The 16,100-nt window shown below is 36.6% G+C and overlaps 1 protein-coding gene and 1 pseudogene across 1 annotated transcript; one reads left to right on the top strand and one right to left on the bottom strand.

Moving 5' to 3' along the window:
- The first annotated feature begins 243 nt into the window (after nucleotides 1–243).
- Nucleotides 244–2,752, top strand: LOC133299432 (myb family transcription factor PHL7-like; annotated as a pseudogene).
- A 5,178-nt stretch (nucleotides 2,753–7,930) lies between these two features.
- LOC133299430 (uncharacterized) lies at nucleotides 7,931–15,869 on the bottom strand. Its single transcript, XM_061498885.1, has 14 exons — nucleotides 15,809–15,869; nucleotides 15,422–15,684; nucleotides 14,742–14,823; nucleotides 14,518–14,621; nucleotides 14,220–14,346; nucleotides 13,864–13,958; nucleotides 13,433–13,556; nucleotides 11,778–11,858; nucleotides 11,443–11,541; nucleotides 11,177–11,356; nucleotides 10,219–10,356; nucleotides 10,061–10,132; nucleotides 8,571–8,708; nucleotides 7,931–8,315 (listed from the first exon to the last, which is right to left on the bottom strand). The coding sequence occupies exons 2-14, from the start codon at nucleotides 15,460–15,462 to the stop codon at nucleotides 8,070–8,072; spliced, it is 1,527 nt and encodes a 508-aa protein (XP_061354869.1). The 5' UTR covers nucleotides 15,463–15,684; nucleotides 15,809–15,869; the 3' UTR covers nucleotides 7,931–8,069.
- Nucleotides 15,870–16,100: the final 231 nt, after the last annotated feature.

Here is a 16,100-nt window from a genome sequence, read left to right as displayed (position 1 = left end):
TTTTCCTTCTCCTTCTCTCTGTACCTGTATGTATGTACGCTGTACCTACCTACTGCTTCTCTCTGCATTTTCTTTTCTTTGTATGAAATGCATGAGATAAAGACAAAAGTACGCTCTTAAGATTTGGTTGCGAATCCTAATGTTATTGTTAGATGAAGAACTTATCAAGTTTCTATGCATGATTTTTACATTCCTTTGGATAATAGTTTTTAAATTTTTAACAACCTTTTACCAGGTGCCACCCCTAAAGGTGTCCTCAGAATTATGGGTGTACAAGGCTTAACAATATACCATGTCAAAAGCCATTTACAGGTACACTTGGGTTTTGAGCCTTTTAACTTGATATCCATGGTTGTCAGTAGTTAATCTTTATTTTCTTTTCTTTTCTGTTGCGTCCAGAAATATCGACTAGCGAAATACCTACCTGAATCCTCATCGGATGGTATGTCTATCTGATTTTCATTGTTCCAAATGTTCATTATATAATATTTTTTTGGTTTATTAATTTGGTGTTCTGAGTCAATTGAGCAGACAACTTTGCTTTTAATTTTCCCTTCGATTTGTTTTGTGATACCTTTTACATTGTTTATGGAAGGGAAAAAAGCCGACAAGAAAGAAACAGGGGATATGCTTTCCAATCTAAATGGTTCATCGTAAGTAAAGCTCCCTCTGTTACCTTTGTGTTTTCATACTTGTACAAGGTGATAGAAAATAGTAATATTTTTTTTGTTTTTTTTTTGTTTATTCTTGTTACTATTGCACATTCTGCTGGGCTTTAACCATCTGATTTGCTTTTGAATCCCGCAGTCTAACTTAAGCCAGAGTTAACATTATAGAGATTTTTATTTAATTTTATAGTTTCAATGCCTCAAAATTGTTTAAATTACGGGGAAGGTAACTTTTACATGAAAAGATGTTTGATTGTTTCCTAAGATCTGGTGCTGTAACTGTAAGTGACCAAAGTTACTAGTGGGGGTTTGTCCGTTTGTTTGTAGTGGGATGCAAATTACTGAAACACTAAAGCGACTGCTTGAGCAATTTGAGGTATGTTTCTCTTGTCGAAGTCGTCGTTGAATTACTACATTATATTAGCAGACTATTATTTGTTATGTTTCCTAGTGCATTTAATCATGTGAAATGAAGTGATGAGATGGATTTTCTCTCTTATTTATGTGCAAGCCAAACCAAAACACTCCTCGTTAAATCCTGACCAGCGAAGATAGAGGCAAGGGCAATCTTTATACACAATCTTATTGTTGTTTATTTGCAAAGAGACTGTTTTCAGATTCGAACCCGTGATCTTTCAGTCACAAAGGAGAGCAAGCCTCGAGCAGTGATAAAGTTGTTCCTTGGTAACTGAAAAGTCACCGATTCAAATACGGGAAATAACAAATATGCAAAGATAAGGTTGTATACAAGGATTACCTTCACTCCACCCTTGCTAATTCGAATTTAACGGGGAGTGATTTTTTTTTTTTTATCTCTTCTTGTTTATGGCATTCAAAACAAATTGGTTTAATTATATAAATCATTAAAGTCTAAGTTTTATCATCCATGGTTTATCTCTCATTATTACTCTTTAGTGGGTAATGTTTATACCAGTAGAAAAACTCGATACTAAAACCTCAACCATTGTAGCCCCGAGCCAAAATTGCACAATAGACAGTGGTATACAAAGTCTACTTGCAATTGGTGCTGTCTTTGAAATTTTATTTAAATAATATACATTACAGGTGTATACTTCTAAGGTCATCAAATACAAGATTTTAAATATACTCCTCTTTTGTGTAGCTATAGGCGGCAGTGGAAGTTACATAGTTCTAATCCAAGGAGAAAAGGATAACGTTACATGAATGCATTTGCAGGGCATTAAGTATAACACGCTAACAAGATGTTCATCTGGAAATGATTTTCAAGTAATAAAGTAAACTAATTCTTGTACCATTTCAAAAATAAAAATAAAAAATAGTAAACTAGTTCATATGCAAGGAAATTGTTTAGTACAAAAGGTCCTATTTTGTTTTAACAATTACTGCATGATAATAAGCACACTAGTGGTCATCGTATATTAATCATTGTTTGAAAATTGAATATGTTTGCCGTAGACATGCAAATCTAAAGGAAAATCCATGATCTTCTTAACAGCATTCTGAAAGAATAAATATATCTTCTTATAAATAAATAAAGCAGAACAGAAAGAAAGTTGAATTGTGGTTATGATGAAGGTTTTTAAGTATTTTTGGTAAAATGTGAAACAGGTGCAGAGACAGCTACAACTACGGATAGAAGCGCAGGGTAAATCCTTGAAGAAGATTATTGAAGAGCAACAACTGCTCAGTAGAGTTCTTTCAGTAGTATCTGACTGTGGTGTTGCAGATGCAGTTCCAGGAGATATGTGCCAAGAACCTGATAATAAAACCGACCCAGCAATCCCTGCCCCAACCTCTGAGTGCTACCTTCAGGAAAAAGCTGCCAAAGAGCGTGCCCCAGCTAAGAGTTTTTCAATTGATGAATCTTTTTCATCTCACCATGAACCGTTGACACCGGATTCTGGTTACCCTACTGATTGCCCTAAAGGGGAGAGATCAACAAAGAAGCAACGGATGAGCATTGAGGAAGAAATGGTGCTTCCGCATTGATGCTTTAGTCAAGCATGTCATCATATCAGCAACCAAATATTGTTTTCCTTAGCCAAGAGAAATTTGATCCTTCATTGGGTATATCTGCAAAAAGGGAGGAATTGGAGCACTAATCTGTGATTTATTGTAACTATGGGTGTTAAAATTGTCTAGGCCTTTGGCCTAGCTTGTCTAGGCCTATCTTGGTATGTGGGTTTATGTGGGTTTTAGTTGTTAGATCCATGCTTAGACTTGTATAAAAACTTATTTAATAAAAAAGTCTCAGACTTCAATTTAAAAGTCCGGCCTTAATGTCAGGTTGGCCTACTAACTCTTTTTTTATTTTATATTTTTTATATTAACTTAATTTTCACTCCCATCGTCGTGTCCAGCCTACTCAAGTCATCAGGCAATCGTTTTCCGTCATTCTAACCTAATTTTTAATGATTTTGTTTTATATTATGCTATTTGGATATACATTGAATTTATGAATTTTTGTGAAATTATTAATGCTGTTGATCGTATATTCTGTTTGGATAAATTTTTGTTGTCTTATTTTTTTTAACAGGCTAAGTTAGGTTTTTGTTTTTTTGTAAATAAGTCAGGTCACAAACCGATAATTATATTCATAACATATTACAGGCAAGGTCATTCTAATATATTTAAACACAGATTTAACCTTTCAAGACCAAAGTCCAATCTAGCTTAGCCCATTAATACCCCTAATTATAACGTGCAGCTTGTGTGCACTAGGACTTATTTTTTCATGCTTGGTGAGTTATTTTCTTGGGTAGATTATGGAAACTGTTCATGATAGATTCCCCATCTTATTAGATTCCAAGGCAATTGTATTTTTAGTTCGGTTATATTAATAGTTTGTATTTAATTATTTATTAATAGAATGGAAACAATGAGAATTGAATTCACGATTATTTAGTTATAGAAGTTCTAATATCATATAAAGAATTATTTTACCTAAAAATTTAAGTTGTTAAGTGAAATTATATTAATGACTAAATTAACCAGATTTTATTTTAATTTTAACTGCATTCAAAGAGCTAATGTGAATTGGGTTAATTGGAAGTGTCTTGGCATCTGTTTCATAGACCTATTCATCACGGTGACTCTGATTGGTTGATGGGTTTTACGTGATTTCTTAGTCAAAGTAATTCTACAGATGTTTAGGAGCAGTACAGTGCTGTGTTGTCTAGCAAGACAGAGAGAAAATTGATCCATTTTCGTTTTCATAATAATGATCCCCCCAAAATATTGTTTATTTTAAGAAAAAATTACTGGCACATCTTTATTTCACAAATTTTTCTACGTCACTGATTTAATTCATTTAGTTAACATAAAATTATTAAATGTAAGTGATGTTTAACTATTTTTAAGCTACCGTTTTATCTATCACAAATTAACTAGGATATGAATCCAGTAATGCCATCCATCGAACAACATAATAAGCTCAACGCACGACATTAGTTACAAGCAGTGTTTTAAAACTCGGACCGGTCATCGAACCGGTCAAGTTACTGAGTCACTGGTTCAACCGATTTTACTGTTCACATATTAAAAATATAAAAATATTACTTATCTTAATAAAAATTCACATAAGAAAACTATTTATGAGCTTCAAAAAATAAATTGATTTTCAATGATAGCAAATATTATATACTTCTAAGTTTCTAGCTCTAGACCGTTGAGATGAGATCATGAGACCATCAGTGTTTATCACCACTTAACTTCATGAGATCATTATAGGCTTTTTGACCCTTATGCCCCTTAATTAATAATTAATTACCAAATTGCCCCTCATTCAAAACTATTTCGAAAATTTACCCTCCCCAACAAACATAACACCAATCTGCCCCTGTTTGACCGTTGACCACGAAGCCTACCCGGGTACACCATTATCTACCCGGGTAAATTTTGAAACTTTTTATCTACCCGAGTATGTAGGGATGTACCCGGGTAGAGTTCTTGAATCTGGGAAAATGTTTGAATTATTTACCCGGGTACGTAGCAGTGTACCCGGGTAAATCGCGACGGTAGGGTTTTAAAATACCCCAGCAGCCCCATTCGAAAACCCACAAAAGGGGTACCCGAGTAGAGCTGCTGGAGGAGTGTCATCTTGAGCGATTTCAGGCATAATCTTGCACTAATTCGTCTTGTTTGTGATCATCATTCGCGGACCTTGCAACCTCTCTGCCTTCTACCGATTGAAATCGATCAAAGGTGCATTTTTTTTTCAGTTTTTTCAATTATGTTATGATTTCTGTTCTGATTCATTGTTTTCGTTTATATCATTTGATTGTGTCCGAATTATTTTATCAATTTGTATGTCATACGCTTACCCTAACCCTGAATCTAACCCTAACCCTAACCCTAACCCTAACCCTAACCCTAACCCTAACCCTAACATGTATCTAATTTCTGATTTTGGTTATTTTTTCAGTTTAATAGTGTGACACAATGACCTCTCGACGCGTTTCAAAGCTGCCAGTGACCCATTCCGAGAGAAGAACCAAGAGTCGTCACGATGGGTCGTCATCCTCTCAGCCCCAGGCTGCTTCGAGTCAGGCTCCGGACTTGACGTTCGGATATTTGTTTGAGGATGACATTCCTTCACACGAGAAGTTCGTGAAGTTTTTCATGACCCGGAAGATCTGCGAACCGAAATCACTGGATTCGGCATTCTTCAACCTAGAGCGTTTTGACATCGTGCCGCTTCTTGAGCAGACACATTTACTTCACCTGGCGGAGATGCGGTGCCCATACTCGGAGGTTATGGTAAGAGCCTTCTACCAGAACCTTGGCTACTCGCAAGGCGAGCTGACTTCCCGTGTATGCGGGATTGATATCATCATGACTGCTCCTATCTGGACGGAGCTACTGGGGTTCGATTTTGATGGTGTCTCAGGAGCAGCACTATATGATGGAGACAGCCATCATATATTTGGTGATTATAACCGGGAGACCATTGTTACAGAGACTAGGAGGGCAGACGCTGAGCCCGGTCATTTTGCTCATTATCCTGTTAGCAACTTGTCAGTTTCTGCTCGCATTCTTCATTATGCGGTGATTTAGGCATGTGTGACCTTGACCCCATTTACGTACCACCCAGTTAGCTCCCTTCTTCGGCTTAATTGCCCTCATATACCAGGGACAACCGTCAGCATGGTTTTTACACTTCATAACAAATCTTGACTCGTCGCTTTTTTCAACTATGGCTGTCGTGCGCCCCTTCATACAATGTATCTTCACAGCATGTTGCAATTCTGGTGGACCCAAATTCTTGTTGCACAAATAACGGATCTCCTAACTTCCAACCTCCGTGCAAGTCATCATCGCCATATAGGATCTCCAACTCGTCATTAGGGTGCGCCCAGTTAATGAATGAATAATGTTGGCTTTCATTCCAGAATGGCTCCTCAGACCCTGCATCTAAAGATCATGTCAAATTTAATAACTTACCACAAATAATAAATTGTCTAAAGCAAATATTCAAATTTAATAACTTACCACTACTGACTGGGTCGACATGAAGTGGTGACAAGGCTGGGGTACCGAGACTTACGGCGCTCATGTCAGCCTCAAAATTACCGTCCACGTCAGTGTCTGACGAATCACCTTCTGGAATAGCACTTTCAGGTTCTCCCTCATCTTCGCTGTCCACATAGTCCTCGTCTTCATCCTCTTCATCCTCATCCCATGCTACCTGAGGAGGTGCAGAAGATCGTACAACTGTATCTTCTTGACCGGTACAGTGTGCAGTAGTGGTTGTATGCACCGGTAAAGATGAAGATTGTCCAACATCAACTTCAACATATATCTCAATATATTTTAATACTTTCCATTCAACAAACGCATCTGTTACGAACTCCACATCTTCATCATCATTTATATCGTTTCCAATGTAGTATATTGTATCCATATCCACTACAGTCTCTAACCTGGCTATCATGCGGTGGATGGAATGTATGCCTTCTGACCCCATTTTTTGAAGAATTCTCTCCTTCAGTTCATTGCATGTAGTGCCCACTTTGATTTTCATCGTTTTTGTTTTTCCTTCAAATCGGACACCGTTCGGACCTTCAAAATGCCTCCCATTGTAGTAAACAACTATAGGAACCATGTTTGGACTTGAACTCATCTTTCACACAAAAATTAGATCTAGGTTTTGGGTTTGGAGGTTGGTTCGGATTTTTTAGCACAAAATGGGAGTGTGGAGATGTAATCTCAATGTCCCACTAAGATTCAGCTTTCTGAAATGATGAGATGAAATATGTGTGATGTTTCGGATTAGAGAGGGTAAGAGAGAAAGATTTTGGGGTTTCAAAAACCCTATACCTCGCAACAATGGCCGAAACCCATACATATTGGGGTTTCTGGACGCGATTTACCCGGGTACACTGCTCCGTACCCGGGTAAATAATTCAAACATTTTCCCAGATTCAAGAACTCTACCCGGGTACATCCCTACATACTCGGGTAGATAAAAAGTTTCAAAATTTACCCGGGTAGGTAATGGTGTACCCGGGTAGGCTTCGTGGTCAACGGTCAAACAGGGGCAGATTGGTGTTATGTTTGTTGGGGAGGGTAAATTTTCGAAATAGTTTTGAATGAGGGGCAATTTGGTAATTAATTATTAATTAAGGGGCATAAGGGTCAAAAAGCCGATCATTATAAGATGCAACTAAATTACATAAACGAACTACACTAATCTAAAATACCTTATTATTTTCACCTTACTTTTAATCATATTCATCATAAAATATGAATATGATTTAATTCAAGAGTTCTTATCAACAAAAAAAAAATTACCAAAAAAAAAAAAACCGGTTTAACCCGAGTAGCCGGATCGCCGAGTTTCGACCGGGTCAACCGGTCCAATCCGGACTGACTGCAAAACCGGTCTAACTATCCGCTCGGACCGGAGAACCCACCGGGTCGACCCGGCCGGTCCGAGCCGGGTTTTAAAACACTGGTTACAAGCACTCTTAAAAGGTCAACAAGACTTTACAGGCTGGGCCCAGCATTGTTAGTTTAACACTTTTGCCAGACCAGACCATCTTAAGTTTTGGTAGTTCCATTTTATAACATGTATTTCGGCCTGGCCCAACAGACAAAACAATGTTTGCCCAAATGGCCCATCAAAATTTTAAGGTGGGTCTACTTTCTCTTCAATCACATTGATTTGACAGGCCCGGCCCGGCCTCACCTCTATGAACCAAGGATATTTGCAACAGTCTGCAATGGGGTGAGTGTCACATTCATAATCATAGCAGTGAAAACAATACCAATATTTGGCCAATCCTAAAATAAAACCCACTGTTCAGAAAGAACCTACAAACAAGGTTGAATTTCATGGACTACTTAAAATAGTATTTCTATTGATGTTGTAAAAAACATTACAATTAGATGAACTATGATACAAAAGAGGTCTAAGACTCAAGAGGATCTTTGTCTTCGATGGGTTGATCCCTTTAGAAGACACAGCCGCAGGCGTCTGCTGAGAGCCTCCAGCTTCTCAAATCTGTCACTCTTAGGTTTCTTTGCAACGGTTTCAGCTTTCTTCTTCTTCTTTTTCTTCTTATTTTTCTTATGCTTCTTGTCGTCTTCTTCTTTTGGGTCTGACGATTTTTCTTTCATGCTTCTTCGCATAGGTGTTCCAAACACCTTGACAGTATTCTGAAACTATTTTTACAAATGATGCATATCAACGAATGAATAGCTATAAATATATTATATGCCACGTATAAGCATTAGATTAGATGAATAGAAGAAACCAGAAAGAACCCTTTTGATATAAACTAGCAGGCAAATTACTGTCACATTCCAAAGTCATTTTCAAGACGTGCCTGCTATTCCTGAATAAAGCAGAGATTATGCAGAGAGACATGAATGTGTGATTGTGCATGCAAGAGAGAGAGAGAAAGAGAGAGCTGAGACCTGAAAGAGGTTATCATCAGCCTTTAAATCTGCAGAAGATTCTTCATCACTGCCTCCTAAAGAAGAACATCTGCCCCAGCTTTCTCTATTTGAGCTTGTATACGAGCAACAATCTTCAATCTGGCCATTTAGCTTATCCTATAAAATCATTAATAGCAGATTTCAAGTAAAGTAGTGCTAAAATTACAAAGACATGGACGATTCTAGGGTAAAATAACACTCAAAATCTCTTCAAAGCAATCAAAATAATCCCTTGATCAATGTAGCCAAGTCCATGTCCACCAATGAAATTATTCACCCATTCAACTTAAACTTACCACCAATAAAGATTTGTCTGAAAATTTTGTTTTTTAACCCAAGTTCCACTTTTGGAAACATTTTATTGAATTGCGATACTTTAAAACTGTTAATACAGATATTTGGCCAAGTCAGCGTTTTTTAATTATTTTTTGTCCGCAAAATGCATTTGCTGGCAAACCACAGAAACCTTGAATGGGTGCAGTTATGACATCAAACATCACTAGTATTGGTGTCTGCTGGAGTCATTTCTCATGACAACAGACGTGCCAGTGTCTGTACCGGATCCATATTACATACTTCCTTTTGGAAGTCTAAGGAAGTCAAATCCCTTTTAATTATTAAAAATTCAATAATTGAATAAAGGAAAAATTACCAAAAAAAAATACAGGTATTCGAGATAAAGTTTTCAATTTTAAGAAAAATTGACCACTTAAGTCGTTACTTAAGTCAATAAGTAGTTACTCATTAACCACTATTTGAACATTATCAATCAATTGACTATATAATTATTCCTAAACTCAATTCACTCTCCACTTGAGTTTGTCTTGATATTAACACATTGTCAATGAATTGAATATATAATTGTTCCTTGTAAAGAACCTTGGGATACACCACCCCAAAAGCTAGCTCAAAGGGTGAAAATGCCCAAGGCCTTATAAACTCCACATTAGTTGCACATACAACCAATATGGGACTATATATCTCAACACGCCCCCTCACACAATAGCCCATTGGGCTTGAAGACTGGACAATACAACAGGCTCAGCCTACCTATGCTAAGAAATGCCACAAGAGAAAGTGGGGGGCGGCGAGACTCTGATACCATGTAAAGAACCTTGGCATACACCACCCCAAAAGTTAGCTCAAAGGGTGAGAGTGCCCAAGGCCTTATAAACTCCACATTAATTGCACATATAACCAATGTGGGACTATATATCTTAACATTCCTAAAATGAAAGTGATTTTGTTGTTAAAAGTTTCCTTTTTGTAATTTTTTCAAAAAATTTATAGCGCTAGAAAATGTATGTATGTGGCCCACTTTTTTAAAAAATATAATGCTGACATGGCCAGAAATACCATTTAATGTAAAGGTTAAAAGTGCACTGCTCACTTCCAATAGTGAAACCTAGAGGTCGAAAAAAATCCCTGAATAACTTCTTAATTTCAAAGACAGTGCTTGATAAGATCACCTGCACATCTGTGGGTTCATCATGGCCAGTTTCATCATTTCCATTCGTAGCATCTTCTTTAACCATGGACTCCTGTATTACAAGTAATGAATGAATTAAAGAGAACAAAGAATTTGGAAGGAAAAGAATACACGGACAGAAGGTAAAGGCAATCCTACTACATCAGTCACTGGTGCAATTTCTGAAAGAAGTTCGCTAACTGATTTTGTGGGGGAAATTGTTGGAAGCGCAGAAGATGAACTAGCAGCATCAGTAGTTGCAGACCGCAGACTAGTGAGAATCTCATATACTAGGCTCTAGCATGAAAGCAGGAGCAAATTAGTTTCTGTTCTTCAAATAGCACTAACATCACAAAGCTGAATCATGTGGCCATTTTAATTAATAACCACATAATAATTATGGGTTTTATAAGAGTTATGTTGTAGGAAAAATGATTGTGTAATGTTATAGAGATTCGTTTTGCGTGCCTTAACTTTTTTAATATTTTTTTGTTTTAAAAAGTGTGGGTCCCACAAAATGTTGTGTGTGTAGGAAATTTGATGGTGTCATGTTAAAGGACAAACTACAATCCCAATAATTATTTATGGTAATATTTCCAAAAAAAGTGAAATGATAGTTGACAGCCAAAGAGAACGGTGAATGCTAATTGTGATCAGTGCACCTTAAACATGTTTAAGGGGTTTCAGGCAAGTTAAGGCTGGGTGATCCTATATCTCCTTTCTGTTGTTTTTCCATTTTGTCGATCTTTGAGAAAGGTGAAATTGAGGTCGGAAAAAAGTGTTATCTATTCTCTTAGGGATGGAAATGAGGACGTTAAGGATTGTTGTTTGCAGCTTTGCTGATGTATCATTTGGTTATTTCACAAGCTGCATTCTGGGCACAAGGTAAAAATTCAGGTATATTTCTTGTGGATCAAGCTTCTCATAAGCACAGCTAGAACTCCAATATAAATAAATACTAGCCATTTTAATTGGTTGGTATTTTGATCATATTCTGCAATTGATGAAGGGAAGAAAGCACAAAATGACCAGTTGCAGTGGTCCTAGGCGATAAATATACAAAGACAGAATTTAAGTGAGCAGGAAATCAAGACAAGGAATTATAAACGCTAATTACCTCATCCACACCAGAACCAAGTTTCAAATCCCCCAAATCATAATATTTCTCAAGCTTGTGAGCTCTAGAAACATGAGGAGGATGGAGGACATTGTAGAAGAAAATGGAAACTGAATCATAAAAGAACTGTGGTCGAGAGGAATTGTGGTCACCATCAAATTTTATGATATTTTTATCACCCTACAAATTCAGAAACGAAGTTATATGTTTTAGGTGCAAATTGCTTTCAAAAAATCTCAAGCTAAAGATGTGAAATAAATTAATACTGCATAGGATCCAGAGATGAGATCAGAGTGGCGGGGCTGAATGAATTTGTCATCACTTGCATGTCCAAATAAAACAGGAATGAATGTCTTCGGCGCAACCTGTAGGCTTTAAAAGCATTAATTTAAGATAGACATGGAAAGGAAATAACTCTACATAACAATTTGTTTAACCAGAAAATAAAAATTTTATGGTGAAAATAAACATGATCAATGAAGTTTAGATAATTACATTAATAATTTTGATAATTTAAAAAGTGGAACTGCTCGAAATATGCCATGCCACTCTTAAGAAGAAACCCAAAAACAAACAAACAAAGTGAAAATCAAATACATACCAGCAAACAGTTCAGATTCATAATATCGAACTTTGCCTTTTTCTCAATAACCCGCCGCATGTATTGTACAGCCATTTTAACCTAATTGTGGGGGGGGGGGGGGGGGGTGTTAAATGCAGAAAAATATCATATTTAATAAACACATTATATAATCCAAGTTAACAGCTATAGGTTTTAGATCCATGTTGCTCAAAGGATTTGGAAAAGAATGGATACTGGCATAAAAGTGATAAAACCATGCAAACTAACCAATACCCCCTAAGATAATAACACTTCAAAAATACTGCATATATATTTACAGTAAGCGCAATTTGAAGATAGGATTAGTTGAGGCACCTGAAATTATTTTGGGAAGGGGGGTAGGATAGATATGAATGACTTTGTCCACTTTGCAGATATAGAGCAATCATTCCAGTCCATTCAACCAAACAGGACAAGGACATAAAGTCTCCAAATATCAAAGGAAATACAGTAAAACCTTAAAAGTATCCGCAATGCATAAATACAGATTGAGTGAGAGAGGAGCTGAAAATCAATATATTTGGAATCACCCCACCCCCACATTTCAAAAAAATCATTATAAACTGCAAGCATAAGATGGAGTTTCAGAATTTCAGTGTGTCCTGGGTGTCGTCCCTTCACTCTGTAGCAGCCTCTTTGGGAGCATAATAAAGGTTTAAGTGAAAAGGATTCTAAAGTTTTGTGGCAATGTAGTTTATGTTATTCATTGTTGCATCTGGTTGAAGCAGAATGCTTGCATCTTTAAGGGGTGTCTATTTTTCCGTAAAATTGTCAAGGATAGGATTATGTTCATGAAATTCTTTACTATATTCAGGGCTGTTTCAAAGAAATTGCCTTTCTAATATGAAGCCTTTTTTATTTATTACTTATGCTTCCCGTGACAACCCCTAATATACAGACAAATAAAAAATCTTGAAATAATCTCATTAATTAATGCCAGAACCTGTCATAATTAATTAATCCCTAAATTTCATATTTAAATATTCCCAAATAAAAAAAGAACCCCAATAATGACAAGAAACCCTAGATCCAAAATAAAATCTTAATAAAAATCAAATCTATTCTTCATACCCGTGGATTTTTATTTCTTTTATTTTTCATTTTAACAAAAAAGGAAAACTTTAAATTAAAGACAACAATATTAAAGCCACAATGCTTGTTGCTCAGGTGGGTGAATCAAATATCACTCTGTAAACCAGAAGAGCCTCACCAAAGTCCAAAGTCTATCAAATCCTTCAGCCTGAAGATTCAAATGGAGGTATAGACCTAGTAGAATGGGTGGAAAATCCAAGTGCAGATACCCTAGGTCCTAGAAATTAGAACCACTTAACCTCTTCCAGCAACAACTCAGGACAAATGTTTACAAGTACAAATAAACAACATATTAAGAAACAGTTATAACAATGCAATAGTTTTTAAGTCTTTTGCAGTCTGAACAACTCATACTGATGATGCACCACCTGTGGCAGATATCATGCACTATATCACTATGTGTTAGAAGGAACCATAGAGTCCCTCTTTTATTTTGTCTTTTAATTGAGGATTAACTAAAAGAGAGTTGGTGTTCAGCGAGAGAGAGAGAGAGAGAGAGAGAGAGAGAGAGAGAGAGAGAGAGAGAGAGAGAGATAGCATACCGTGAACTTTGGAAGTCGAATTTTATAAACATCCACAAGCTCCATCATGAGATCATATAAGTTTGAAAAGGCACTATCCAATACCATTCCAGCAATAGAAGGGTCTTCAGCTCCATAAAGAAGGCTACATCGCACCAAAGCAAAGTGAATAGTAAATTCACCAGAGATTCATATATAAGGGTGGCTCATAATTACATGTGTGCAGAGTAAAGGTGGGAATGTGGAATACTAGCAATTTTGTCCCCTCCTCACACAGACACACACACACAGAAGCAACACTACCCATGACAAAAACTGAAGTCATGAAATTAAACTAGAACAATACATCAAAACTTTTTGCTGGGGGTTACATGCAGGGAATGACAAAGTGTCAAAGCAGCAGAAAATCTTGTAAAAATCAATATCAAACAAGTTAATTAGAATAGTGATACCTAGTAACTGCACCCATTGATCGTCCCCAGAGACCTATACGGGATATTTGTTTGTTGTGTCTCAAATGCGACACCACCATCTTGAGATCATCTTTCTACCACTCAAAGGAATGAAAAAATAAAGAGACTTTACAAATTTATTATACATAAAAAAGTAAAGGAAACATTACAGGAAAACTATACAAAGAAGCATGAAAATATTTAAGTACTCCCCCACCCACCCAAAACACAAAAGGAAAAGTATAAAAAAGGAAGCAATGTTGGTAGTTTCATAAAAAGATGTAATGTGCAGAAACTCAAGTTAATAGCCAGAAATTAATTAAATAGAAAAATATATGCATAAAGAGGCAACATACTTCATGCCAACCAAGGCTAACATAGTCTCCATCAGATAAGCCTGACCCCGAGAAGTCAAGCGCAAAAACAGTAATATTTGATGGAAGAAGAATTACAGCAGCTTCATTAGCATCTGCCCTACATCCACTGCATCATTGTTCATATGCACACATATCAAAAGGGAGAGGAATAGAATGGCTATGTCATTCTGAAAAAATAATGTTCAAAAGATTATATTTATGACCGTAATTCGTAACTCAGAACCATATAGAATCTTTCATAAGCAGCAATAGAAGTGCCCATAAAAATAACATATACCTGTTTCCATGGCAATATATAACACAAGGAAGAGAAGTATCTTCAGGGAAAGGAGAAGGGAGATAATGACTACACTTCAAGGTATAGCCTCTGGAATTCTTGAGCTGCACAATTAAAAAACAGATAATCTAGCAGTAAGCAAACAATTGGAATCATGATGCAACTTCTCTATATAGACAACATTAATTGTAAGCGATCTTCGAGCAAATAATGTTCATACTTGCCTCCAAATCCTGCCTTTGGTATGTTCTACCTGCAAGTGAGAATTCCTTTTCCCAAAGGTACTGATCTGGGTTATACTCCGCCCTGTATATGTGACAAAGTAGATACACTAAGTTGTAACTCAATTGGCTGGAAAAGGATTATCACAATTTGAGCAATGGATACAGAGGCACTTATATAGTTGTTTACATTAGTGGAATACAAAAAGGGGGGTGGGGGAGTCAGAAACAAGGAAGACTGTCTAGCATAGTTCTTTAAAGATGATTGAGACATGTTCAGTTTGAACACAATATAGTACAAAGAGAATTTCAGAGGTAAATAAGGAAAGAACCGGCATATTAAATAGGTAAGGAAAATTTTGGTGCATATCAAGTACTTTTCCCCTTAATTCTCAACCACTAATATGACATGGCCACGAAAATTTAATTAGATTTTCCTATGCATAAAAACAGGTAAGGAAATTAAAGACGAGAGAAACTTTAAAAGGAACAAACAAATACAAGAGCACACGTAATTACTAGGGTGGGGAACAAAATAGGTATCCTCTCGTGAAGAGAAAGAGCCGTAAAGAATGTGTCAAAGTTAACATTCTCTGTCCCAATAGCCATCCATCCCAATAGTACCTGCTTACTTGATTAGTGCTAACTGCCAAGCCAACTACCCTTAAAGCTAAAATGAATACCTGGGAGGTCGAATAACGAAATTGATGAATTGCTCAATCATCTTGCTTCTACATGTAGCTCAGAGCAACTCCGCCTCATGAATGAGCTTACAACTATAGCGGAGTCTCTGAGAAGCTCAAAGTCAATTCTCCACCATCTTCGGCACTGAAAGCTCCTTATAAACTGCAACCTCGTCTCAAATCTTACTCATGAATTCGAATGCCAACAGACACTTATGAAGGCATGTAACTCCAAGACAAGCTAAGCTATTAATGCCCAATTCCTGTGAGAAACAACACCAACTCACTGCTAAGAAGGAGACAGTTTGCATCAAACAAGAAAGAAAGGGAAAAAAAAAACAGTGAGAAACCCAGTACCAGTAGTAGTAAAAAAATTTACAAACTTACAAGGAAGCTGGTCCCAAGTAATTATATGAATGAGAGAGACAGAGAGAGAGAGAAGGAACCCCATAAACTAAAAGCACTTTCAGATCCAAATGCCCTCAAAAAGCATTCAAAAAAATGGATCTTTAAAAAACCGGAGAAAAAGCATAGTAAACAGAAAATTTCATCCAAAAAAAAAAACTTGTTTAGGCCCCTTCTACTTCTACCATGATTGCAACGAGCAAGCAACTTTATCCAACGTCAAAAAAAGGTTAAAACTCGGGTGATTGGGTAGACGTCAATTCAACCAGAAAAA

The sequence above is a fragment of the Gastrolobium bilobum genome, unplaced genomic scaffold (assembly GCF_033153095.1).
Source record: "Gastrolobium bilobum isolate Gb01-03AN ecotype WA unplaced genomic scaffold, APGP_CSIRO_Gbil_v1 utg7477, whole genome shotgun sequence".
NCBI lineage: Eukaryota > Viridiplantae > Streptophyta > Magnoliopsida > Fabales > Fabaceae > Gastrolobium > Gastrolobium bilobum.
This window is presented reverse-complemented; position numbering and strand designations above follow the sequence as displayed.

Bases quoted from the DNA above. Each gene is read 5' to 3' on its own strand.
- LOC133299430 (XM_061498885.1), bottom strand. From the start codon at position 15,462: ATGATTGAGCAATTCATCAATTTCGTTATTCGACCTCCCAG. The intron at 14,622-14,741 runs GCAAGTATGAAC...TTAATTGTGCAG, and splicing joins ACCAAAGGCAGGATTTGGAG to CTCAAGAATTCCAGAGGCTA. The intron at 10,133-10,218 runs GTAGGATTGCCT...CTTGTAATACAG, and splicing joins TTGCACCAGTGACTGATGTA to GAGTCCATGGTTAAAGAAGA.